This window comes from Plecotus auritus, assembly GCF_963455305.1.
Source record: "Plecotus auritus genome assembly, chromosome: 6".
Taxonomy (NCBI): Eukaryota; Metazoa; Chordata; class Mammalia; order Chiroptera; family Vespertilionidae; genus Plecotus; species Plecotus auritus.
Genome location: NC_137773.1, coordinates 16,688,755 through 16,714,225, shown reverse-complemented (window position 1 = coordinate 16,714,225; position 25,471 = coordinate 16,688,755). Strand labels below are relative to the sequence as shown.

General features: G+C 47.5%; 1 protein-coding gene across 3 annotated transcripts in view; it reads right to left on the bottom strand.

The window, feature by feature from the left end:
• ADAM19 (ADAM metallopeptidase domain 19) overlaps positions 1-25,471 on the bottom strand; it is an 87,825-nt gene that overhangs the window by 27,492 nt on the left and 34,862 nt on the right. For all 3 annotated transcript variants that reach the window (XM_080675822.1, XM_080675823.1, XM_080675824.1), the window contains exons 4-7: positions 21,762-21,840; positions 16,396-16,472; positions 4,025-4,217; positions 3,339-3,404 (exon numbers count right to left, since the gene is read on the bottom strand). In XM_080675822.1, coding sequence (XP_080531948.1) covers positions 3,339-3,404; positions 4,025-4,217; positions 16,396-16,472; positions 21,762-21,840 — 415 coding nt within the window. The remainder of the gene's footprint in view (positions 1-3,338; positions 3,405-4,024; positions 4,218-16,395; positions 16,473-21,761; positions 21,841-25,471) is intronic.

Below are 25,471 nucleotides of genomic sequence, written 5' to 3'. Positions count from 1 at the left end.
CTGCAGGGAAGGGCAGTTGGGAGGGACCCAGGCCTGCAGGGAAAGGCAGTTGGGAGGGACCCAGGCCTGCAGGGGAGATCATATGGGGGGGACCAGGCCTGCAGGGGAGGGCAGTTAGGGGCAAACAGGCTGGCAAGGGAGCAGTTAGGCATCAATCAGGCTGGCAGGGGAGTGGTTAGGGGGTGATCAGGCTGGCAGGCAGGAGCAGTTAGGGGTAATCAGGAAGGCAGGCAGGTGAGCAGTTGGGAGCCAGTAGTCCTGGATTGTGAGAGGGATCCCAGATTGGAGAGGGTGTAGGCTGGGCTGAGGGACACCCCCCCCCCATGCACGAATTTCATGCACTGGGCCTCTAGTTTATTATAAAATCAGAGTCATGTTTTATTGTCTTTCTAATATACTGCTCTTATCTTCAAGCAACTGTCCATTTAAGGAATGTACCGCGTCATCCAGAAGAGTCTCAAGCAGGAGCCAGCAAACTTTTTCTTAAATGGGCAGATTGTAAATATTTCAGGCTTTGCAGCCATATTGTCTCTGTTGCATCTACTCAACCCTGCCATTGGACAATACGCGCCGCAGTAGGCATGGAAGTAAAACTCTGCCTACAAAAACGTGTGGGCTGGATTTGACATGCAAGTTCTTGGCATTCCCGCTCTTACAGCTGTCCTGCCCCCTTCTGCAACACCCCATCTTGCCCTTCCCGCTCCTGGATTTCCCATTTTGCCTGAGGAAATAAACTGAGACCCACCCAGGTGTTCCCACCTAGACCCAGGCAGTGAGCTGTTTTACTGCTGACAATACTCCCTCTCGTTCTGCTCCCTCTCCCTCTCCCTCACCAGTCTCTCTCAGCAGCAACAGCAGCACTATCTGTCTCTGCTCCCTGTGCAGCCCAGAGAAGGAGCTTGGCCTGTCTAAGCACCAGGTTGTAAATCACAGATAAGGCTCCCCTCCCCCTCCCTGCCTTCCCATCCTTCCAGATTAATTGTCAGGAATACATTTCTGCCTGCAGAGGCCAAGGCCAAGAGGCCCTTGGAAGAGGGAGTGGGGGAGAGGTGGCGAGGGGGAGGGATTTGTGAGCCTGAGAACCAGCCTGGCCTATTGTACCCCCTCCCTCTCCCCCCTCCCCTTCTCCTTCCTCCCCCCCTCCCCATGACTCATTCAAAGCCCAGGACCCTGAGAAATAAGCCAGTTCCCGTCCCAGGCAGCTTGAGCCCGCCTGTCTGTCAGGAACGCATGCTGGCTGCTGCTGAAAGCAGCCCCTCTGAAAAAGGATGGTGGCCCAGGCGACACCTTAGTCCTGAAGGCATCCCGAGCAGCTGGTTTTCCTTGTGTGCGTTTTCTGCGACCCTGAAGGTCAGGAGACTAAGGATGCCCAATCCCTTCTCTGCCCTGCTTCTCTGACTTGCAGAGACTCACATCCAGTGGGTTTTAAAACCCTGCCCCAAGATTCCACTGGGGAGAGTGCAGGGCTGAAGGGGAGGGTCCCCCACCTTTACAACAGAGTGGCTGTGTTTCTATGTGCTTAACTCCTGGGTCCCAGGAGCTTTCGTCTGAACAAAGGATTCTGTGGCTTAAAAAAACTGGTTCATGAACACTGCATTAGATGATCTGAGATGCAAAGTTAAAATGAAAACATGGCCTGGAGTCAGAAGAGCTCAGCTCTTCCAGCAACCCTCCTGCTAGGGGCCAGTGAGGGTTACCGCCTCCCATGACCCTGGGGCCTTGGCCTTTGCATCAGCTTTGGATCCTGACCCCACCCTGCTCCCAGCCTACACCAGTCTTCGGAAAGGAAAACAAAAGGGGGGAAAGAGGCTGCTAAAAACCAATACCAACATCAGTTAAAAAGCAAAACTCTTCTCAAAGCAGAACATGGTGTTCCCCAGGCCTGGAGTGCCCTTCGCCTCCACCTCTCTGCCCAGTTAACACCCTGTTCCTTTAGAACAGCTCAAGGCCACCTCCTCCTGCCAATGACCCACGAAGGCAGGTCTTCCGGACTGGAATCTAGTGTCCTTCCAACTACCCTGCACTGCCTCCAAAACCTGAGCTTTGGGACTGTGGACCAGGTAGAGCGGCCTTGGAAGGAGGCCCTCTGGGGAGCTGATACCTAAACCACTTGGATGGGGTATGAAATGGACTGGAGCTCGGATAAGCCTCAGCCTCAGGGAGCCCCTGGCGAGCATGCAGCGAGCCTACAGCCCAGTGAGTGCTCAGGTGCTCATGTCGTCCATGCCCAAAAGATGTGCTTAGCTATGTGGTCGAGTCGCCACATAAAGTGAGAATTGGAGGTAAAATATGGCTAATTTAGGCAAATATGGGCTCTGGGGCGTGAACCCATTCTTCGGGTGTCAACTTCAACCTCACCACCTTGGAGAAGCTTTGCCAATTTCCAAAGCCACCGTGTTGGCTCCCTCATTGTCTGCATTTCTAATCCTCTGTAATGGAACATCCTAGCAATTACCACACTGGGAGCCAGTATGCAGTTCCCTGCTGCGGTTGTCAGTTCTGTGACTCCAGGGGCAGGTCTGTCTGTATCTCTTGGGGCCAAGTTCTGTGCTTGGCACATAAGAGAGAATTGAGAAATCACGGATGAATAAATGAAAGAGAGAGATGAGTGTTCATCAAATCTTAGAAGTCAAGGCCTGCGAGAATCTGTCTAATTTGAGGCATATGGAAATAAAGGCCAAACAGCTATTCCTTTGTGTCAGTAGTTCTCCAGCTTACCTGTGTATCAGAATCACCCAGAGGGCTTGTTAAAACCTAGATTGCTGGACCCCAGCCCCACAGCTCAGGATTCAGTAGTTCTGGGGTACAGCCCAGGAATTGGCATTTTCACAAATTCCGGGTGCTACCGATACTACTGGTCCAGGGACTACATTTTGGGAACCACACCTTCGGGTTTTCATTTAGTGCCAACCTGATTATTAAAATGGACACATATATGGGCAAGAAAATTGTATTAAGTCCGATGACTCAGAATACACCTATTATCTGTACAAAAAAAAATTGTTTTTTAAATTTCTATAGAGAATTCAGACTCCCCAAGAATAAGCACCAAAACCTAGAAGTCTTCAGACCCAGGCTAAGAAATGGTAATCCCACTAATGCAATTGCACTGATTTTTTTTTATCTGATTAATGTATCAGGGCTAGAAGACTTTCCTTGTTTTTCTCCTCCAACCATGTTTAAAACAGCCAAAAGAGGCCTTGCTCAGAGTTAAGGTCAAAATCCTATGACGAATGGGAGAAAGACGAGTGCTTCAGCATTCCCCCAGAGCAGTTGGAAGCGTGGGATGGAAGCTATTAAAAGAGCAGTTCTGCTAAAAGCCTCTGCCTCCCCCTTACCTCTGCAGCATCAGCCACGATGTAGAGCTCCACGTACTTCATGTAGTTCAAGTCTTCCCTTTTCATCTAAGAAGGAGATACAAGCAGATCAGAGCCTGGAGAAATGGCGACTTGGCCTCATTTCAAAGCAGTGGTGCTAGTTTGATTTTGTATTTGGGCACACGGGCCAGCTCCAGCCTTGGTCGCCACCCCCCTCAGTGCCCCCTCGGCCTGCCATGTTGGGTACCACCGGCAGCTGCTCTGGGACACTGGGTCCTGTCCTCTAGTCCCAGCTGCCTAGTCCAGGAAGGTCAGAGGCCAACACACTGTGTGGGGGACATGTTGACATCAAGTTCCCTCAAACCATTTAAACCACATACCTCTATTGTCGGTGTAAGTAAGCAAACACTTTGGGCATAAGGTTAAGAGGCTATTCAAAAATGGGAAGTGTACATTTTTCCCCCTCACATTTTGAAGTTTCTGAAATTAGCATCTCAGAGTATTTTAGATGTAGTAGTGTTTTCCCCAAAGCATTATTCTAGCAAATACAAGGGTAACCCACACTCAACAACGACTTAGAATGAGAGAGAAAGCTACTTACTCCTTTTAGCCATCTCCCTTTACTTCAGAATTATCCCTGGATCCAAAGTAAGGGCCCTCAGAGACGACAAGCCTATCCCGAGGTGACTCCCGCGCTGAAAACTCACCCGGTGAGGTCGTTTCTTGATCTGGTTTGTAAACTGAAAGCCCCAGTCCCTGCTGGTGTTTCCAGAGTGCTCGAACCCACAGTTCCCGGGAGGCAGCTTGAGATGTTCAGATCTGTAAATAAGGTGGTGGCCCCCACTGTCGGGGAGGGGCTCGATGATGTAGCTGAGGTTACTGTTCACCACAATCAGTCCTCTGTCAATAGGATAAATAGAATCTCTGGTTAAAGATTGAGGCCCTGGAAAAGTCCCTTGCTCAGGACTCAGTTTCCCCACATGCAAAATGGCAAAGTTGGTTGTGATCGCTGGTTCTTTTTGTTTGTTTGTTAATCCTCACCTGAGGATATTTTCCCCACTGATTTTTAGAGAAAGTGAAAGGGAGGGAGGGAAGTGGAGAGAGAGAGAGAGAGAGAGAGAGAGAGAGAGAGAGAGAGAGAGAGAGGCATAAATGTGAGAGAGACACATTGATTGGTTGCCTCCCACAGTGCCCTGCCGATCAAACCTGCAACCCAGGTACATGCCCGTGACTGGGAATGGAACCCAAGACTCTTCTGTGCATGGGCCAACGCTCTAGCCGCTATGCACAAGGGCCAGGGCTAATCATTGGTTCTTAACCTTATTATGGAGTCATGCACCCTTTGGTGAAAAGCTGAGGCAAGCTCAGACTTCCTCTCCAGAGAAATGTAAATGTGCATGTGTGTAAATGTGGTACACACTTTCAGGTACTAAAGCTTATCACAGAGAAGCCCAAAGGTTCTAAAAAGGCTGGACCAGGAACAGTTAATAGTTACAAATGTGGTAGGACCAGGATTCAAAAAAGCTTCCCAAACCCAAACATGATATATGGTAAGTCATAGGGCAAAATTTTATAGACTCAGAAAAAGATGGTATGCTGACCAGAGGAAGAACACTGGCCTGGAGGTGAGGAGACCCAAGTCCTGGTCTTAGCTTCAACATGAAATTGTCAAATGCTCTTCAACAGACGCTCTTAAATAATTCTGAACCTCAGTTTTCCCAGGTGTAAATGCAAATGGTAATTTACTAACTCATGGGGACTCTTGGGATGATTAAATGGGATGACAAGTATCTTTGTCCTTGGAAACCAGAGTTGGAGGCATCACCAATGGCATTCCTTCTAGCCCCAACTTCCCCATGTCAGCAAGGCAGCTCTTTGGTAAAGTGACATCCACAACCAAGCATGTGCGACTACTCCTTCTCTTGATTACAGACACTACCTTTGAACGCAAAATAAAGATATATTTGTTCATTATATTTACTCACTGAGCCCTTACTCTGTACCAGATGTAATCTAGACATAACCCCTGTCCTCAAGTAATTCACAGCCCACTGAAGGACAGACATTCATTCCACAAATATTTCCCAAGCCCCTGCTATGGGCCAGGCATCCTGTTGTTGCTGAAGATGACATAGCGAACAAAACAAACAAAGTGCCTGCCCTCACGGAGCCTGGGGTCTGGACATGGGAGTAAATCACTACAGTACATAACAGAGATAGCAAGGAGGTTTCATCACCCAACACTGATGGACTGGACGCAGCTGCCTGAAGGGTTGCATCAGTGAGGTGAGAAAGAGTGCTATGACTTATTGTTGATCACTAGTGCAAATAATCACTGGAAGGGTGAGTAGCCCTGTCCAGTATGGCTGAAGCATCGTCCCATACACCAAAAGGTCACGGGTTCGATTCCAGGTCAAGGCATATACCCAGATTCCGGGTTCCATCCCCGGTCGCAGTATGTACGAGCGGCAACCAGTTGATGTTTCTCTCTCTCCCTCCCCCTCCCTGTCTCTCTAAAATCAATGAAAACATATCCTCAAGTGGGATTAAAAGAACTTAAAATAATCAATGGAAGGGTGAGGAGAAGCCCATTTGCCATCCTTGATGCAGTGACATGACTACAAGAGAATGCACCCAGGACTCCGGGGGAGGAAGAAGCCCAGCAATGAGCCCCAGGGGCCCCGCAGCATTTCATGTACTCCAAAACCGCAGGCTCTCATCCATCCAGAAAACTCACAAGTTAAATTATGTCCGCGTCAGCCTTTGCCACTCCAAATTCAAAGGACTGCTCTCTTCAGCTGTGTTGGCTTCCAGCCCCACCCGAGCTCCTCAGGAACCCCACCCAGGTTCTGCCCTTCGGGGAGAGCCTGTGATGCTCTCAGGAGAGACAGGCCAGACTGATCAGCAGCAGCCCTTCCTGGAACCATCCCTGCCTGACCTCATTCCGGTGCTGGAGCCTGGCGGCTTCCAGGCGGCCTCGCCCAGGCTGACACAGCAATCCCAGAGCTATCCTGCAGCTGCCCATCGGTGGGACACCCAAGGTGCTCCCTGGACAGCAAGGGGTGGAAATGGGGTAAAGAGCAAGGGTCACATCCGTTCCCAAACCCAGACAGGGCAGAGCTGCTACGGGCATCCTGTTCCCAAACTATCTCTCATCTCGGCTGACCAAGGCCCTTCCCGTCACCTCAGTTTCCCCCGATGGCTATGAACTTTGCAAACACAGAAGGCTGGACCACAAACCAGCTAATGCTATTGTGTAGGTCAGGTTGGGCTATGGAGATAACACTCAGTGAATGGAAAGTTCCAGGTAGGAATTGGGGCAAGTTCCAGAGTAGCTGACGGGGCATCACTTGAATAGGCCTCTGGGCCAAGTGGACAGAGACGATGCCAAAGTTTAGTGCAGGGTGAATATTAATAATCACTGTGGTTATAAATAGTGAGCCTTTCTAAGGACCAGGCACTGTGCTGAGTATTTTACTATTTACACCAGCTTCCATGATCCTTACAAACATTATCCCCATTGTGCAAATGAGAAAACTAAGACTCAGTGAGGTTAGATAACCAACTCAAACTTACACAGGTAGCAAGGACCTAAGCAGTCTGGCTCCAGGTCCCATGACCTCACTTGCCTCTGTCCAATAGCACTGTAAAGTGGGTCAGAATGGTATCTCCAGGTTATGGACGGCTACAAATGTCAGGCACCAGCACCCCCTCAGAGGGGCCATTACCCAACCAGCCTATCTGAAGTAAGACACCATCTTTCTTATTTCATTCCCCCATCAACACTACGAGGTCCCATTTTATAGACGAGGAAACTGAGCCCAAAGAGAGATTAAATAACAAGCTCTCATGAGATTGGGGCCAAAGATTTAAGGTCTGGTAGATTCTGGACACCATGCCCTTAACCTCTACGCTGCCTCCATCAGTGAGCTCCAAACCTATGGGTCAGAGTTTGCTAGGATCAGACAGAGCTCGCAGAGCTCTATACTAGAACATTCCACAAAGTGCGTGATAAATACAAATGTAGGAATCTTGGATTCTACAAGCCTGGGTATCGGCACTTAACAAGTCCCACAGCAATTCCTTGCACAGCTACACGCGGAACTGCAGCCTGGAGTCCAGGCTGTGCAGCAGGGGCCCAGCTCTCACAAAGCCCCTAGCAGTTCTGTTTCAGGGACAGGGCAGATGACCATTTGAGAAACACAGGCTCAGAAGGACACTGGAAGTCCTCTCAACAATAGGACTCTGTGGCCCTCCCCTTGTCCCCCACTTCCCACCCCCGCCCCCCGGTTGTGGCCCCTGCTGACTCACCCCATGTCACAGTTGCAATCCTCCCAGACTGCCTAGGGTCGGGGGAGAGGCTGGCACAAGTCTCAGCACCTCACAGCGAACCCCAGCTTTGACAGTGGGGGATTTCTAAGAACCTAGTTCCTGGAGCCCTCCCCCGTCACCACCCTCAGGTCCTGCTGGCTGCCCTCCTGTGAACGCTCACCAATTGTTTATCCTTCTAGCAGCCTCGGTTGATCTAATTTGCTAAATATAAGCATGGCCAAGCTTCACCAGGGGCATGGGAGGGGGCCCGGCGGCTGGGACCTCACAAGCTATTCTCCATTCCGCTCTCCATCCTATCCCTCATTGTTAAGAGCTTGATACAAATGAAACTGCACAGAGGAACCCTGGCAGGGCAGGGCAGGCTGACAGTAGCCAATTCGGGTTTGACTCCTGAGTGACTGCAGGACTGGTCCACTAGCGTCCTTCAAGGAACTAAGCAAGGCTGCTTCCTGGGAATTTGTCCATTCAGAGCTAAACCCAGGGGGACACACCCTGCCTCCCTACATCCACAGCGGCCCTAGGAGGTAATGACCTTTCCTTCCTCCCCCTTAACCCCAATTTGCATCCAAGTGAGGAGTAGGAGCTTCGAAGGTGGCATAGAAGGGAGGAAAGAGGCAGACAGGTGATGTGCTCCCCCAGGGGTGGCACATGTGAAGAGCATGGGCTGGGGTGAGGCACACCTGGATTCCAACTCTGACTCTGCTGTCTCCTAGCTGTGTGACAAGTCACTCAACAATGCTGGCCATCTCCCAAGGCTGCTGTGATAACTGACGGAATAGGCAATGTTTAATAACAATCAAAATAACATTAAAAAGAATAGCATATACCAGTGGTCGGCAAACTGCGGCTTGCGAGCCACATGCGGCTCTGGGATAGGGGCTTAATCACAAGGAACAACAACAGCCTGTAATTATTGGAATCGATATTAGAGTCTAGGTCAGTGGTCGGCAAACTCATTAGTCAACAGAGCGGCAAACCACAGCTTGCGAGCCACATGTGGCTCACGAGCCGCGGTTTGCCGACCACTGGCATATATTACACATCAGGGAGGGTACAGAGCATTTTATTTGATAGCCATTCGACGCATGTGTATTGAGAACCTACAATTGTCAGGAACTATTCCAGGCACTGGGGATGCAGCACGATGGGAAAAAAGGTCCCCGCTCTCAAGGAGGTTGCACCCATCACCCATTGATGTCACTATTGTTCCCATTTCACAGGTGAGAAAATTTGAGGATGGAGAACTGAAGCAAACTGTCAGGTTTTAAACCAGGAATTGTCTGATTCCAGTCTACACATGTCACAGTTTAATGGTACTCCCTATGAGGGCTTACTCTGCGCCTGATTCAGAGGTAGCACTTCTCATCCATTCTGCATAAGGAAGGCCAGGTATTCAAAGGAGCATGGGCTTTGCCACTCCTTGGCAGAGGCAGGCAGGTATGGACTGGCTGTGTGTTTATGGGCCACCTCCTTCTGTCCCAGGTGCCACCTCCCTGAGATTCTGTCCACTCGCTCTGCAGAGCAGAACTTCCAACGCTGAAGGGTTCTTTACATGGTCTGGTCTACCCTCCTTTATCAGGTGAGAGGAACCAAAGTCCAGAGAAAAAGGTACTTGCCCGAGGTCACGTAATAAGTTACTGTTGGGGCAGGGAGCCGATCCCAGGTTTCCTGACCAGGCTCATTGCCTGTGGTGGGGCCCAGACACCATCCCCAAGTCCCCTCCCAGGACTCAGCAGCCTCCTGGGAACCATCTAATAGAACTGAGTAAGGACCACAGGGAGGCACCAGCCCCGCCAATACAAAGCTAAGGAGAAAATGAAATAGGGGAGGAAAGCTCAGAGATCACATGGCGGGGAGGTGTGGAGTCAGATCACAAACTCAGGTGCCTTCCAGGCCGTCATGCACCCTTCCCATGCATACTCTTCTATTCATCCTCAGTCTCCCACAGAACCTGAGTCCAACCACAGTGAGTGTGGGCCCCAGAGTTTTGAGGACGGATCTGCTATAAGAGTAATGCATCAAAAAGATCACTACAGAGCGGAGAAACCAAGATGGCGGCATAGGTAAACACCTAAACTGCTGCCTCGCACAACAATTTCAAAACTACAACTAAAAGACAGAATGGACACCATCCAGAACCACAGGAAAGCAGGCTGATTGAAAATTCTACAACTAGAAGGAAGGAGAAAAGCTCACAGAGAATTGGAGGTATGGCAAAGGGGCTTTGTGCGCGCAGAGAGGAAGGGCGGCTGAGAGCCTGGCTGACTTCCTCTGGCGGAAGGGGGAAGGAAGCCTCGGACCGCGAGCTGGGAAAGGCAGAAGTCTGAAGGCGCACACAGGCCAGTGCGCACAAAGGCTGCGGAGGTAGCCATAGGCTTTCCCTAGTGGAAGGGAGTCAGAGGATCCTGACTGAGCCCCAGTTCTGACTGCAGTGAACCCTGGTTCCAGGCGAGCCCCTGGGGACCCACGCTCTTGTAGGGGGAGTCTGGACTCTCGGGCGGAGACTCGGGAGCCGGGGAAGGCGGAGGACTGAAAGTGCGCACACGCGCCACGCCGGTGCGCACAAAGGCTGCGGGGGTTGCCACAGGCTTTCCCTAGTGGAGGGGAGTCAGAGGATTCTGACTGCACCGAGCCCCAGTTCTGACTGCAGTGAACCCCAGTTCCAGGCGAGCCCCTGGGGACCCACGCTCTTGTGGGGGGAGTCTGGACTCTCAGGCGGAGACTCGAGCTGGGGAAGGCGGAGGACTGAAAGCGCACATGCGCGCAGGGGCGGGGCTGACAGGAAGCCAAGACTGAGACTCCACCCCATCCAAGCTGAGCACAGAGGCTATTGCAATTTGGCAAGTCTAATCCTATAGGGCTGTCTCCAGCACCGGGCTTCTCCCAGCATAGACACAGCTGATCCTTACAGCCAACTGGCCCGGAGGTTAATTCTTCCCAGTGATACCAACAACAATAAAGACTTAATTACAACAAGGCTGTACACACAGTCCACAAAGGGGTGCACCAAGAGTGTCCACCTCAGGTTAACTGGGGAAGCAGACCCACTGGGCCATATTGGAAACCTAGCACAAATATCTACCTTACCAACTCAGGGAATCAATGAAAATGCGGGGTCAAAGAATCAGATCACAAACGAAAGAAATGGAGGAAAACAAACGACTGGATATAGAATTCAAAACCACCGTTATAAGACTTTTTAAGAATATCCTAGATAAGGCCGATAAATATAACGAGACCCTCGAAGATATGAAAAAGGACCAACTAGAAATTAAACATACACTGACTGAAATAAAAAATATTATACAGAGACCCAGAAACAGAATAGAGGAACACAAGAATCAAGTCAAAGAATTGAAATACAAAGAAGCAAAAAACACTCAACCGAAAAAGCAAAAAGCAAAAAAAAAAATCCAAAAAGTTGAAGATAATGTAAGAAGACTCTGGGACAACTTCAAGCGTACCAACATCAGAATTATGGGGGTGCCAGAAGAAGAGAGAGAGCAAGATACTGAAAACCTATTTGAAGAAATAATGACCGAAAACTTCCCCCACCTGGTGAAAGAAATAGACTTACAAGTCCAGGAAGCCCACAGAACCCCAAACAAAAGGAATCCAAAGAGGACCACACCAAGACACATCATAATTAAAATGCCAAGAGCAAAAGACAAAGAGAGAATATTAAAAGCAGCAAGAGAAAAACAGTTAATTACCTACAAGGGAGCACCCATACGACTGTCAGCTGACTTCTCAACAGAAACTATGCAGGCCAGACGGGAGTGGCAAGAAATTTTCAATGTGATGAATAGCAAGAACCTACAACCAAGATTACTCTACCCAGCAAAGCTATCATTCAGAATTGAAGGGCAGATAAAGAGCTTCACAGATAAGAAAAAGCTGAAGGAGTTCATCACCACCAAACCAGTATTATATGAAATGCTGAAAGGTATTCTTAAAGAAGAGGAAGAAGAAAAAGAGAAAAAATTATGAACAACAAATACATATCTATCAACAAGCGAACCTAAAAATCAAGTGAATTAAAAACCTGAGGAGCAGAATAATCTGGTGAATATAATAGAATCAGGGGCATAGAAAGGGAGTGGGCTGATAATTCTCAGGGGGAAAGGGGTATGGGGGGTTCATGAAGAGAATGGACAAAAATCATACACCTATGGATGAGGACAGTGGGGGGGGAGGTAAGGGCAGAAGGTGGGGTGGGAAAGGGGTGGAGGGGAGCTATGGGGGGAAAAAGGAGAAATAATTGTAATAATCTGAATAAAGATTTATTTAAAAAAAAAAAAAAGATCACTACAGATGATCTACTGTGTGTCTTTGACAGACTTTAGTACGTAAGAAACTATGCCATAAATTAGTACATAAGCAACTATGCGGCCATTAAAAGAATGAGATAGATCTGTATGCCTAAGACATAATGTTAAATTGAAACAAAATTACATGATGGAAAGAGACTTGAGTTGGAGTGGTGAATACAATGTAATATACAGATAATTATTATAGAATTGTACACCTGAAATCTATATAACTTTATTAACTAATGTCACCCCAATAAATTCAATTTAAAAAAAGAGAAAGAAATCAAATCAGTTTAAGGAAATTGTTTGACTATAGAGTAGAACTCGTGAGGACAAGATGTGGATAGATAAGTATGGAGCATTTGAGGTCATCTATTAATTCTACAGAATTTGCCATGTAAACTTTGTGATTTCTACTTATTTTAAATACAATTTTTTGTTAAATGGAAAAAAAATTACAGAATGGTATGTATGGGGTAATCTCATTTGGATTAAAAAGTAATATATATGTGTAACATATATATACGATATACACACAATTATGTATTTCAATTATATATACACCCAACAGTGATTACAGATGGGGAATGGGATTGGTTGAAAGGGTGGACAAAATAAAGAACTTGCACTTTTTTCATTTAACACTGCTACATTATTTGAATGTTTGACACACTAATTAATTATGTAATGACAATTCTTAATAAGCAGTTTCTTTAAAAATAAGTTGACCGCCGAAACCGGTTTGGCTCAATGGATAGAGCGTCGGCCTGCGGACTGAAAGGTCCCGGGTTCGATTCCGGTCAAGGGCATGTACCTTGGCTGCGGGCACATCCTCAGTGGGAGGTGTGCAGGAGGCAGCTGATCGATGTTTCTCTCTCATCGATGTTTCTAGCTTTCTATCCCTCTCCCTTCCTTTCTGTGAAATATCAATAAAATATATTTAAAAAAAAAAATAAGTTGACCAATCAGATTTTAAAAAATATTTTTACTGCAACCAATATCTCTCCTGCTGACAGTGAGCTAGGGACACACATACTCACACACACACAGTGTCTCCCACAACCCACAGGTTCAATCAAGAACATTTCTGCCCAGTGCTGCCTAGACTTCTTCACAAATAATCCTCGCTCCTTACATTTCTACTCTGTGTTAGTTTGCCACGTATCTGTGCAGATGAGAAGTCCTGTAGACATTCAGAGGATGAGTTCTTCATTGGAGACAGACTTGATGGGTATGGACACCCGACATCCCTAACAAAATGCTGTAGTACATCTTTTTACTGGTGTAGTTTATAAGTATCCATAGCTTCCACTCAATTCTCAAAGGGGTCAGTGGCCCAAATAAGATGACAAAAGCACTTCATTACATACCTATATTCTTTTTTTGCAAGGAATATCTAACGGGACACACAAGACACTGAGAACAATGCCCACCGCTTAAAAGGGAAGATTCTGTAAATTCAGGGTAAGAGACCTACCTTTCATTGTATACTCTTGTACTATCTGAATTTTTTTTTTTTACTATGATCATGTATTACTTCTTCAATTGAAGTAGCTTAAAGAACTGGTTTGGAGGGAAGAGGGGGCCTAGCAACCATCTAGAAACTCAGCTGAATTCCTCTGTATCTGAAGAATCCACTTGGTATAAGTCCTACCTACTTTCTCCAATCACAGGAGCATGTTTCCAGGACAAGCTCAATTGCTAAAAGATTTTCCATTGCGACATCACTTTATGAGCCAGGGTGGGGGTGGGGGACTTGAGTGTTAAACGGGTCTGAAGGCTGCAGCTGCCGCAGCTGCTCCTTCCCGAGCCCGAATGGAGCCATCTGGCACGAGTCTCCAGCTCTTAAATCAGTCGAGTCCACAGACACCCTTGGTTGCTTAAGGTGTGTAGTGAGATGGCTGGGAAAGGAAGGCGAGTGGGCCCCACCAGAGGGAAGCATGCAAAACAGAAACACATGGGCGGCTCACCCGGTTTCCCCTGTCAGCTCGGCTGCGGGAATGATTTACAAGAGGCCAAGCCAACTTCCCACCGCTCCAGACCAAGGGGACAGAGGAAGGGGTGGAGAGATGCAAGTCACACCTGCATGCTCCCTTTCCTGCTTCTTGGGAAAGACGGTTGTTTACTTGCAGACTGCAGGTGGCCTTGGCTGGGCCTGTAAACACCACCGGGAGGCCAGTTGGCTTGGCTCAACCAAGACACTTGAGTAGGGGGACTGGAGGCCACTGTTATGGCCCAGCCAAAGCTTGTTTCCTGCCTAATTCCCTCTGGCTGATTCACCGTGGAGCCCTACAGAGGAGACATGGCCAATTTATAAACAAACACGTGGGATCTGCAGCCTAGCATTTGCATGTGGGCCTATGTAAATCTGAGCAGTTCACCGTTATAAAATGGTGTAAGACGACAATAATTGCATATGCTTGTGCAGTTAACATAGCACATCTCATTCTCTACCATGCCTGTCATTGATGCCCATTTTACAGGTGAGGAAACTGAGGGCCCAGAAAAGTACTTTTCAATGCCTGTCTTTCCTCCATCTGTGTAGGGCATGGGCAGAGAGCAAGCACTCACTATTAATATGCTGAATGAAACAAACAATTATTGAATGAATCAGTTGACAGAGAAGAAGGGTACACAGTGGAAAAACCTACGGGATCATAAGAGGCAGTCATGTGCATATCTTCCCAGTTCTGCCTGCAGTACCGTCATGCTGTCTACTTTAAATGGTTCATGGTGGGAATAGCTTTACCAGCATACTGGCAGATGCTACACATCAGGGCTTTTTCTTTCTTTCTTTTTTTTTTTTTTTCATAGAGACAGTGTATCAACACATTAGGTATAGGCATCACATTAAAACCCAGGAAATTAGCCTGACTGGTGTAGCTAGTGGTTGAGCATTAACCTGTGAACCAGGAGGTCACTGTTCGATTCCTGGTCAATCCCTAGTAGGGAGTGTACATGAGGCAGCCAATCAATGATTCTCTCTTATCACTGATATTTCTATATCTCTCTCCCTCTCCCTTTCTCTCTGAAATCAAAAAAAATATATTAAAACAAAAAAAACCAGGCAATTAAAATAGGGAATTTTCAGATCATCTCTTTTCCAAAAGAAAGGGAGTGTGGGGAGAGTCTAAACAAGTGGTATTTACTACTTCAATCTACATGTATAGGTCCTACTATATGCAAAGCACTCGGGTAGGCTGGAGAAACAGATATTGGAGATAGAATTTATACTGTCAAGGAGATACATTCTCAGGGACAAACTGTACCGGGCACACTGGGGGATCTTGGTAAAATGCAGATTATAACCCGTAGGTCTGGGTGGGACCAGGGACACTGCATACTGAACACGCTCCCAGGTGACGCTGGCCCTCTGCATGCCACACCCAGAAAGCAAGGATCGAGGAGGTGACTGGGTGCTCCTATGTGACAGCCAGTTGTACACACTAGGTATCTATTAACCCATCCAATCCTCACGACACTAGGAATATAGTCCCTTTATCCACATTTTACAAATGAGACAGATCATCGAGACCCAAGGTCGCCCAGCAGGTAAAGGGCCACTGGCTCACACCCAGGTAGCCTGGCCCAGAGAATGAAGAGTCACTCTCTCTCCCACGTGCCTACTAGGCGGAACTTTTCCGTTAACTTTCTGTCTTGAACATTATCCTTGCTTCTCCTTTCTCTTCCCGCCCTCTCTTTTCACTACTGCCTATTTCATTTTTTTGCCACCTAGAAGTACTTCTACCAGAGAAGAGCAAAGGGGAAGTGGGAATAAATGTTCCAACTCATCAGTTTCAAGTGTGTGGACCCCATCGTTTATATTCTACATTCTGATGCTTTGACATCTGCTCCCAGGGTTAGCCAATTCCTTGAGACAGTAAACAACTCGCCAGTGAGCATGCATTTCAAATGTGGCTTTCAACTTCTGGGCCACTATCCCCCTGCCCTGTTCACCTCAGGCCAGGTACCAGACAACTAGAGACAGCCCCTGAGCCCCAGATCCCACGGAAATTATTGAAACTAATCCCAAGCCTTGCCTGTTTCTTCCTGCAGAAGCTGCAATAAAGACTCTTGCCACATCTCCCTTTCCCCCTCTGCCTCCTGACTGACCCCTGTGCTTTCAGTATGCCCTCCACCCCGCCATACACACATACACACACAGCAAGCCCCTCTTGGGATCTTGAGTATAGCCAACTGTCTCTTTGGGGGCAGTCATCCCTCTCCTGCTCCGATGCTTCACCATACCTGAGTATCACTGAAACTCAAGAGCCTCGAGTTCATTCCCAAGCTCAGCCCTTCTCAGAACTGGCTTGCATACACACCCAATGGACGGCTTCTCAAGGCCCCTGCCCAAGGCCAGCCCTGCTGTCCTGAGAATCCCACTCCTGGGAGAGAGCCAGGTGTCCCCCAGCACTGTCAGGGCCTCTTACCTCATTCCCCGGCAGGTGCTGAGCGTGACACTGGACTCTTCCGCCTTCCTCACCGTCCCATGGTAAAAGCAGTGATCCTAGCCAGGAGAAAGGGGAGGTCAGGCCCAGCAATGTTAACGTCCCGTGAAGGTCACGGATGATCATATTTGTAGCCTAACCTGACTGACAACCAGCGGACAGCTTTCCAAGCCTCCACTTTACTTGATCCTCATCATAGTCCTGAGAGGTGGGACGGGGCAGATGTCATCGTCCCCAATGAACAGACAAAGAAGCTGAGGCTCAGAGGAGCACAGAGGTTTGCCGCAGGTCCTTCTGCTAGTGCAGGACCAGGATTTCAGAGCCAGTGCAGAGTTCTTTCCATGATATTGGCCACAGGAACACTGGCTTCTGAAGAGCCCACCTCCCCACTAGAGGTACCTATAGCAGGGGTAGGGAACATCAGGCCCACAGGCTGTATAAGACCCATGAAGTCATTTGATCTGGCCCTGCCAAGTCATTAGGGGTGAGTTAATGAAATGTTTGACCAAATATAGCAGGCTAATTTTTAAGTTGATAATTTTGTATGGCCCACGAATTATATTATAAATATCCAAATGGCCCTCGGCAGAAAAAAGGTTCCCCACCCCAGCTCTACAGGGTTGAAGAGTGTTCCCCCAAATTCATGTCTACCCAGAACCTCAGAATGTGGTCATATTTGGAATAGGAACTTTGCAGATGTAATTAAGTTAAGATGAAGTGATACTAGACTGGGGTGCTTTTAAGAAGAGGCAGAGATTAGAGTGATGAAGCTACAGGCCAAGGAGCACCAAGGATGGCCAGGGGCCAGCAGAAGCTAGGAAGAGGCCAGGAAGGATTCTTCCCTAGACTACAGAGGGAGCGTGGCCCAGCCGACACCTTGATTTTGGACTTCTAGCCTCCAGAATTATGAGGGAATCCATTTCTGTTGTTTTAAACCTCCAAGTTCATGGTGCTTTGTTACAGCAGCCCTAGGAAATGGAGAGAGCCAGCTTTTCTGTACCTCCCTGAATCCCTGCGTGCCTGAACTTGGCACCTACATCTGTGGACGCCAAAGGCCCGATGCTGCTCTCTAGTCAGTGTGTCTCAGGGCCATGTGGCCTCCCAGCCCGGCTGGATTCCTCCGTGACTATGAACATCTGTGGAGCACTGCTGTGTGCCAGGCCCCGGGCGAGGCCCCAGAGACACAACAATGAACAAACAGAGATCCAGCTACAGTGGGACTCCACGGTCTGGTGAGAGCCAATCTTAAAGGAAAAAGCCATACAGAGATATAATTACAAACCATGAAGAGTGGCTCGAAATAAAGGTTGGAGATGCCAGCAGAGGGCTTTATAAGTAGGGCAACCAGAGCATTTAGGAGGCAAACCAGGACACTGCTGAGAAGGCTACAGAGGGTGCAAACCGGGACTGTCCTGGGCACAGTGAGGGGTGGTAACAAAGGGCCATCGCTGCAAGCTCCTTCCCAAATGGTTGAGAGAGAGAAGCTGGTCAGAAGGGAGAGAGGGTAACCCCCAGGGCAGAGCCAGGTCCTGAACAGGTAAGTGTTAGGAAGGATATAAACTATGTAGCTGCTGGAAGCTTCCTCCCCCACCCACCACAACACCCTGAGGCTGCGCAGTCCCAGCGATCCACCAGCAGGATGTTCCTTGCTACCCAGCAGATAGACATGTGACCTAGGTGAAGTGACCCATTCATCTGTCTTCTCTGGCTCCATCTCCTGCCCAGGGCTATTTAATTAATAGCCTAATAATTAAACTTGAGCATTCTGGCACGCCCAGGCCAGGTTTAAATACAAGCTCCATACCGAGCAGCTATGTGAACAATTGCACAACCTCTGTCTGACCTCAAGTGCTAACTCAAGGGGTGAATGCAAGGTTACAGGCCTGGGGCAGCCGGCAATAAACATTAGTGATCCTTTGTCAAAGGCAGAATGTGGCCTCAGGGAGCGGCAAGCCCACCAAGGGGCTGAATCTTTGGCCTGTGCTGTGCCAATTCTATGCCCTGCCCAGCTGAGCCAGGCAGCCAGGTCACAGTGGACAGGCCAGGCTGGCACTCCACTCAGGGTCAATCTCAGTCCAGTGCTCTTTCACCTGCTCAGACACAATCTGCTACCAGCAGGGTGGCTCCTCCCCGATTCATGCCCAGGCAGTCAGGAGGAGGCAGTTAAGGATTTGAAACAAGTCAGATCCCGACCTTTAGCGGGGCACAAAGGAAAGCCACTGAGCCAGGGACATCCTGCAGCACCAGTAAAAGAGGGGAGGTGGGCATGACCCTCCTTCCAGCCAGGAGTCCATCTACGCTCAAATGCCAGCCTGCCACATGGCTTCTCCACCTATCTCCCCCTACTCCATCCCCCCACCCCCCGCCCCTGGCTCTTGTGGGACCTGGAGGCACATGGTCGGCATTTAAGTTCTAAACCTGGTCCTTAGAACTCAGCAACAAGGCCATGGACTCCACGACCCAGGATCATTTGTGGGTAGAAGAGGGGGCTGAGCCTGTATGGGGTAAATGGGACTCGCAGATATTGGAGTGATGGAGAGTCAAGAAGTACACAAATGTAAAGAGAATTCAGAGCCATGAAGAGTCCTGGTACCTCCTCCCATTGGGCTGGCGCTGACGTGCTCACTGCCTGGTGCTCTCTGAAACAGCATCCCTACTGACTTTTGTAGCATGCCTTAAATTTCCAAAGGGCTTTCACACACGATGTCGCAAGTATACTGTAATAATGCCTGCCATTCAGTGTTAGTAACAACAAGGGATAACATCCATCCAGCTTTTACTACTGGATAAACAACTTACACAGATTTTTTAAAAAAATTCTGACCAAAGCCTTATGAGGTAGATATAGTTGTCCCATTTTTTAAAAAAGGGAAACTAAAGGTTGGGGAGGTTTCGTCATTCACAGGCCACACAGCAGAATGGAGATTAAAACCCCGGCAGGCTGACTTCAGACTCCATGCTCTGCCTCTCCCAGCAAAGTGCATACCAATTAACTTGTCAAAACTATGATCTTCTAGCACCAATGGAAACTTGAGGTCTAGTCTCTCGCTGGTTATCTGAACTGAAGCATGTTACTTTTTCTTTTCTCTCAATTTCCTCATGTGTAAAATGTGGCATTGCAAGAGATGTTTATAAATTCCCATAAAATCAGTGCTTCATTTTACCCTTCCACAGCCCTGAGAGTCAGATCTTAGCATATTCAATTTTCAGAAGAAGAAACTCAACACTACTGTAGTCAAAAGGGTTGTTTAAGGTCAAATAGCTAAAGCCAAGACTAAAACCCTGGCTTCAGACCCCAAACGCTGTAACTCTTTCTATTGGAACACATTCACAGACCCATTCCCCCAGCGATCTGACCTAGATTAGGGCTGTAGCCTACAGCCTAGCGGCCCAGCCGATGAATTTGATAAGGTTCCCAGAACTCCCGCTGCCCCAGGCCAAGTTTGGTAGTAGAGTGTGGTCCTCAACTTTTGGGTCAAATGTAGCTAAATGGTTCATTCTATTCCCACTTCTCTTTGAGTCTTCAGCTCCCAAATAAGAAAGCTGACTGGGAGCCCCATGAGGCAGGGTGGGGGCTTTGCTGTAGCAGGGGATGTAAGAAAACAATAACTTCTGCCATACTTGGGTCAGCAAGACCTTCAGGAAGAGGGGCATTCTGGGATAGAGGGCTGGTTCTCTGCCTAATTCTGAGAGCACAAAGAGCAAGTAAATGAACAGTCATGAAGTCATCTCATTCCTTCTCAGCTCCTTGGCCTGAGGGGGCCACCCTGAGGGGCTTTCATAGCAGGAAGCATGAGGTCACAGCAAACTTGTGCACTAAGACCCATTCTTGAGCTGCTGGTATACCGATGCAGAGCCCAACACAGAGGAGGGTGCTTTGTGAGGTTGTCATGGCTAGGGCTTTCAAGACATAGGGCTTTCGAGGCACGCCTGTCCCCTCCCTATCTCCCCCAAGGTGGAGAACAGAAATCTTAAGGAAGGAAAGAGTTTTGGCCAAGGGGCATTGAAGAATATGTGAGGACACACCACAGCTGGACAGCCTCCCCAAAGATAAAAAGACACAGCCAACTTGCCTGCTACCTGCTACCACACATCTAGTGTCCCTTTCGTCATTCAAGGGTAATCTGATAAAGTAACCTGAGTTGGTAATGACTGACAGTGGCCTGTGCTGCTGTCTTCACGCCACATCTCCCATCTCTATGTACATGCCACTCAAGTCCCTTATGTCCCCTGCCAGAGTTCATCTTCCTTTCTTCTTCAGCCCATCCCATCAGCCCAGCATCTGAGAAGGGTCTATGCAACCCAGTGTCTCAACTTGGGCACCAGTGACACTCGGAGCCAGATAATTCCCCAGGGGAAAGGGGGATTGTCCTGTGTTGTAGGTTAGCAGCATCCCTGGCCTCTACCTTTTAGGTGCCAATAGCATCCATCTCTTGGCCATGACAATCAAAACTGTCTCCAGACATTGCCAAGTGCCCCCCTCTTTTGCTGGCTCAAATGGTCAAACAAACAAATAGTATATTTTATGATAATTACATTGAATTAAAATTGGTATAAATCATCGTGAAGCATATTTTCTTTGCTTCATGTTAGTTACCCGCATATCAACGAAAGTTTAAGTAAATGGATGATTTAAAACAAAATCACTCCTGATTGAGAACCACTGCTCTGAGCCTATGACTTTAATGGGTCCCCTGGTAGGAAGAGCAGGCAAACCATGAAATGTGCATGATTCACTACCTTCAATGTCCACCAGTGGGTTGTGGTGAAGCCAACTAAAAATGTATCCATCTGAAAAACCATTTTTAAATGACAAACATCTGTACTGAAAAACCACTTTGAGGGGGAAAATAGCCAATATGGATATAGAAGTAAAATAAGAAAATCTTCATAACCTAAAGTCACATTTAAAAAACACATTGCAGGCTACAAAAAACTTAGCAGATTACAAAACTTCACAGATCCAAATGAAAAAGGAACAATTAGACATCTGATTGGGTAAGATGACAGGATTGCCAGGAAATCACCCCTTTTGCTTAACCTTCTATTAATATGTGAGTAATTAACATAAAGCAAGGAAAATGTATGCTTCATGGTGATTTATACCAATTTTAATCAGATGCAATTATCCTAAAGTTGACCATTTTAGCCATCAAAGGAGAGGGCACATGTAGGAAACAAGAGGTTCACACCTGGCCTCTCCTGCTGGCTCCCTTGGTCTTCAGTCAGGAGAAACAATGGCTTTGGAGGAGGACACCTCCATAGAGTCCTGCTATTGTCTCCTCACTTCCCAGGGGTGGGGCCAGGGAGGGCAGCTGTTTGGTAGCTATTCGTTGACTGGAACTTACCTCGGATTTCAGCGTGGAGGTTCGAGGGTTGCCACTCGGAGTATAATGCGTTTCTGTGTAGGTTGGAGCGAAAAGGTACCTGTGAAGAATAAGAAAAGACATTAGTCTCCTGAGGTGATGGACTCCACCCTCCTGGGAACTATGGCTAGCCATTCTAACTGAAGCAGGCAGAACTACCCCCCACATCTCAGTGCAGGAGAAATGGGGCGGCCATAGGGCCTAAGAAACTAAAAGAAAACCATGAGGGAGAGTTTGCTATGAATTTTGTATTTGTGGGGGTCGTCATTGAGTTCAGACAACCAGATGGAGTCAACGGACTAAAGCAGTGATCTTCAACTTTTTCTGGGTCCTGGGAACACACATGCAAACACATAACTCAAAATTTACCTGGATTGATTTTTCTACCACTGCATCCAAGGAAGGATCAGCACACCAATTTTTCTTTAATGAAATACCTCTCCCCTGTTGCATGTTTTGGTGAGACTGTCAATCCAGGTGTCCTCCCTAGCCTAGCCAAGGGTGGCCATGATCCAAGCTAAGCCAATGGAATAATGCCGCAAGAGCTGAACAGATGGGAGCAATTCATCTGTTCCTTTGTTCCTGCTGCATGGATTCCTGAGTCTGCCTTGGCCTGTCCTTTCTGAGACCTAGTGGTTCAAATTTCCTGAGACCTGGTATTTCTGTGTGTTACCCTTCTAATAAATTCTTTTCTTTTCTAAAATTATACATTGGTTTCTCTCTTACTACAGACCACCTGAAGCTGAGGTTAAGAATATTTCACCAAAGGAAAGGGACACCAAACAAGATTCCTAGAATTTCTCTAAAAGTAAAACATAATCTATATATATAAAAGCCCAAGCGACCTTTACAACCAAACAACCGGAACGACCAGACGACTGGCCAGTAGCTACGATGCGCACTGACCCAGACCTTGCTGCTGGGGCCCTGACAGCCTCGAATCTGGTTCACCCGCACCCCAGGCCCAGATAGGAGGGACCCCACCTGTGCAAGAATTTGTGCACCATGCCTCTAATAATAATAATAATAATAATAATAATAATAATAATGGAGCCAAATGGATGTTCCAATTAGCTCAGCCACACTGAAAGCAGAATGTACCTATAGAAAATCAAGGTCAGGGGGCAAAGGGTTTCTAATGGAAGAGAAATTGGAGTCTAACAAAAAAACAAAGAATTAAGTAGATCTATATGTACTAGTTGAAAAGAATGTCTAAAATTGAGTTCGATAAAAAAATAAATTTTAGGAAAGTATGCATTTTCAAAATCCCTTTAAATGAAAAACAATAATAGTACACAATAGTGCAGCGGTCACCAACCTTTCAGACCTCACGGACCACCAATGGTCCGCGGACCACCAGTTGGTGACCGCTGCCCTAGTGTATGCATTGAAAACAACTGGGGAAGCAAGTGCCCACTGCTGATGGTGGTTATCTCAGGGGACTGCAGATGTTCACAATGTCAGTTGCATATTTCTGAAAATCGGTTGCTTTTTTAAAATAATGATCTTGCGTTTATTTTGAAAACTGAAAACCTAATTTGAAACTCCTTTTCAGAAGAAGAAAATATAGGCTCAGGCCAGCATGGAAAACCAAAGGAATCTGCAGGGACCACTCTGATTCTGGAAGAGGTGAGATTTCCCAGAAAGATGGGGTCCCTGAAGAGAGTCTCTAGAGTCACTCCCAACTCTAAGAGTTCTGGGACTCCTAACGCTCGGATTCCCCTCTGCCCCTAGAGTGCAGTCAGAAGGCAAATGCCACGAGAATGATCTCTTGCATCATGTCAAGCCCTTCAACATCCAGCCTTGGACAACAAGAAAAGAAACCCAACGAGGAAATGTAAAAATAAAGCAAAGCCCAAAACTCAGCTTGTGTAGAGAAGCTCTCATTACAAGGAAACACTGTGTCAGTAGCTAACTTGCCGAGTTCTGCCTCCTAGCCGTCCTCTTTCTCCTGAGCATCTAAGTAGCCAAGTACCTAGAGAGGAGTCACTTATGTGTCGGAGGGAGATATACTGTGGGCCCCATAGGACAAAGGCCAAGCTGCTCTGCTCACCAGTATATATCCCTGTTTAACAATTACTCAATGAAAGAACAATTTAACTAATTATTGGATGAAGGAATGGATAAATGAAGGAACAAGTAAATGTATGAATCGATCGGCATGCTAGGAGTTGAGAACATGGTCTGGAGTCGGCAAGAGTAAGGTTTCAATACCAGTTCTGACATTTATTGTCTCTATGGCCATAAGCGACTTACTTTTTCCCTCTGAATATATATCTGTTTTCTCTTCTTCAGAAATGAAGATAACATTCTTACTTGACAGGATTGCCATAAGAGTAAACCGACAAAATGCATGAAAAGGGCTTACCACCAAGTAGGTACAGAGTGGAGCTCCGTAAAGGTTAGCGTTTATCACTATTGCTTTCAACAGGAAGTACAATGGAAGGACCCAGCAAAACTGATGGAGTTGCCTATTTCCCTTTAAATCTCCCCAGCCAGTAACTCTCCAGTAGATCACTTGGGAGTGGCAAAAAAAAAAAAAAAAAGCAATTAGCTCATTCCTGCAGCCCCATTTCCTAGGTCTGGTTTCAGAGACTGCGTAATGGACAGACAGGCAGGGGTTCAGAGTTTAATTGTCTATCCAGGCGCCAGTGGGATGTAAATGTTCTCACTGAAAATGTACTCCTGACAAATACATTATCAGCCTCTTCTCAGTCTTAGGGGGAGAATTATTCATCCGATGACACTAAGATGCTCCAAAGAAAGCCATCCAGAGGGAACCTCACAGGTGACCACATTCTTGCCAGTCCTTGGCCACTCATAGGCCTCTCAGAGTCTCCACATTGAAAGGGACTTTAGGAATCAGCCAAACTCACTGGACTATGGGCTCCCTAAGAGCAGGGGACATGGCTGCCTTGTTTGAGGCTTCTCCCCAGCTTCCAGCTGCTACAAGGCAGGAGGCCCATGTTTATTTGGTGAATAAGTGGACGAATGAATAAATGAATGACCATTCTACCTTGTACAGGAATCTGCCAGATGGCCATTCATCCCTGGACACATCCAGCAACAGGGAGCTCCTGAGAGTTAAAGAAAGTCCTTACACTGAACCAGAAACTACCTCTCTGTGACGGGCACCTACTTGGCCTTTCCTTTGTCTTCTGAATCTCCAAGGAACAATCTGCTTCCTCTTCTACCTAACTGCTAGGAGCTAGTTAAAAATGCAGCCTGTCGGGCTCCACCCCAGGTACACTGAAGCAGACAGAACTCTGGGGTTGGGATCAAAACTAACACTCTAGACCACAAGATTTCAACATATTTTTAAGGAAGGCAATCTTCAGAAATATCAAAGAAGCTTGGGTCACCTTCCTGCCTCCACCGCACCCTGGATCCTTCTGAGCTTGGGAAACCCGGAAAAGTTGCAATCAGAATCATTCACATATATTTAAGTGTTCAATTACTTCACCTTCATGGTACTAACCCCTTCCCCATGTTGTAACTGAGGACACTGGGAACTGGGACGTGTAACTGTCCAGGTTCTCACCGTACCGTGTCAGAGCCGGGTTTCAAAGCAGGTCTGCTGGTCCTGGCCATACTTTTAAAGCAGTTTTCTGTTCTGTCTCTCTTAGAAGGTGGAAGCATAAAACTACAGCACTGCCAGGAACCAGCAGTCCAAAACACAGTTTGATGGTGAT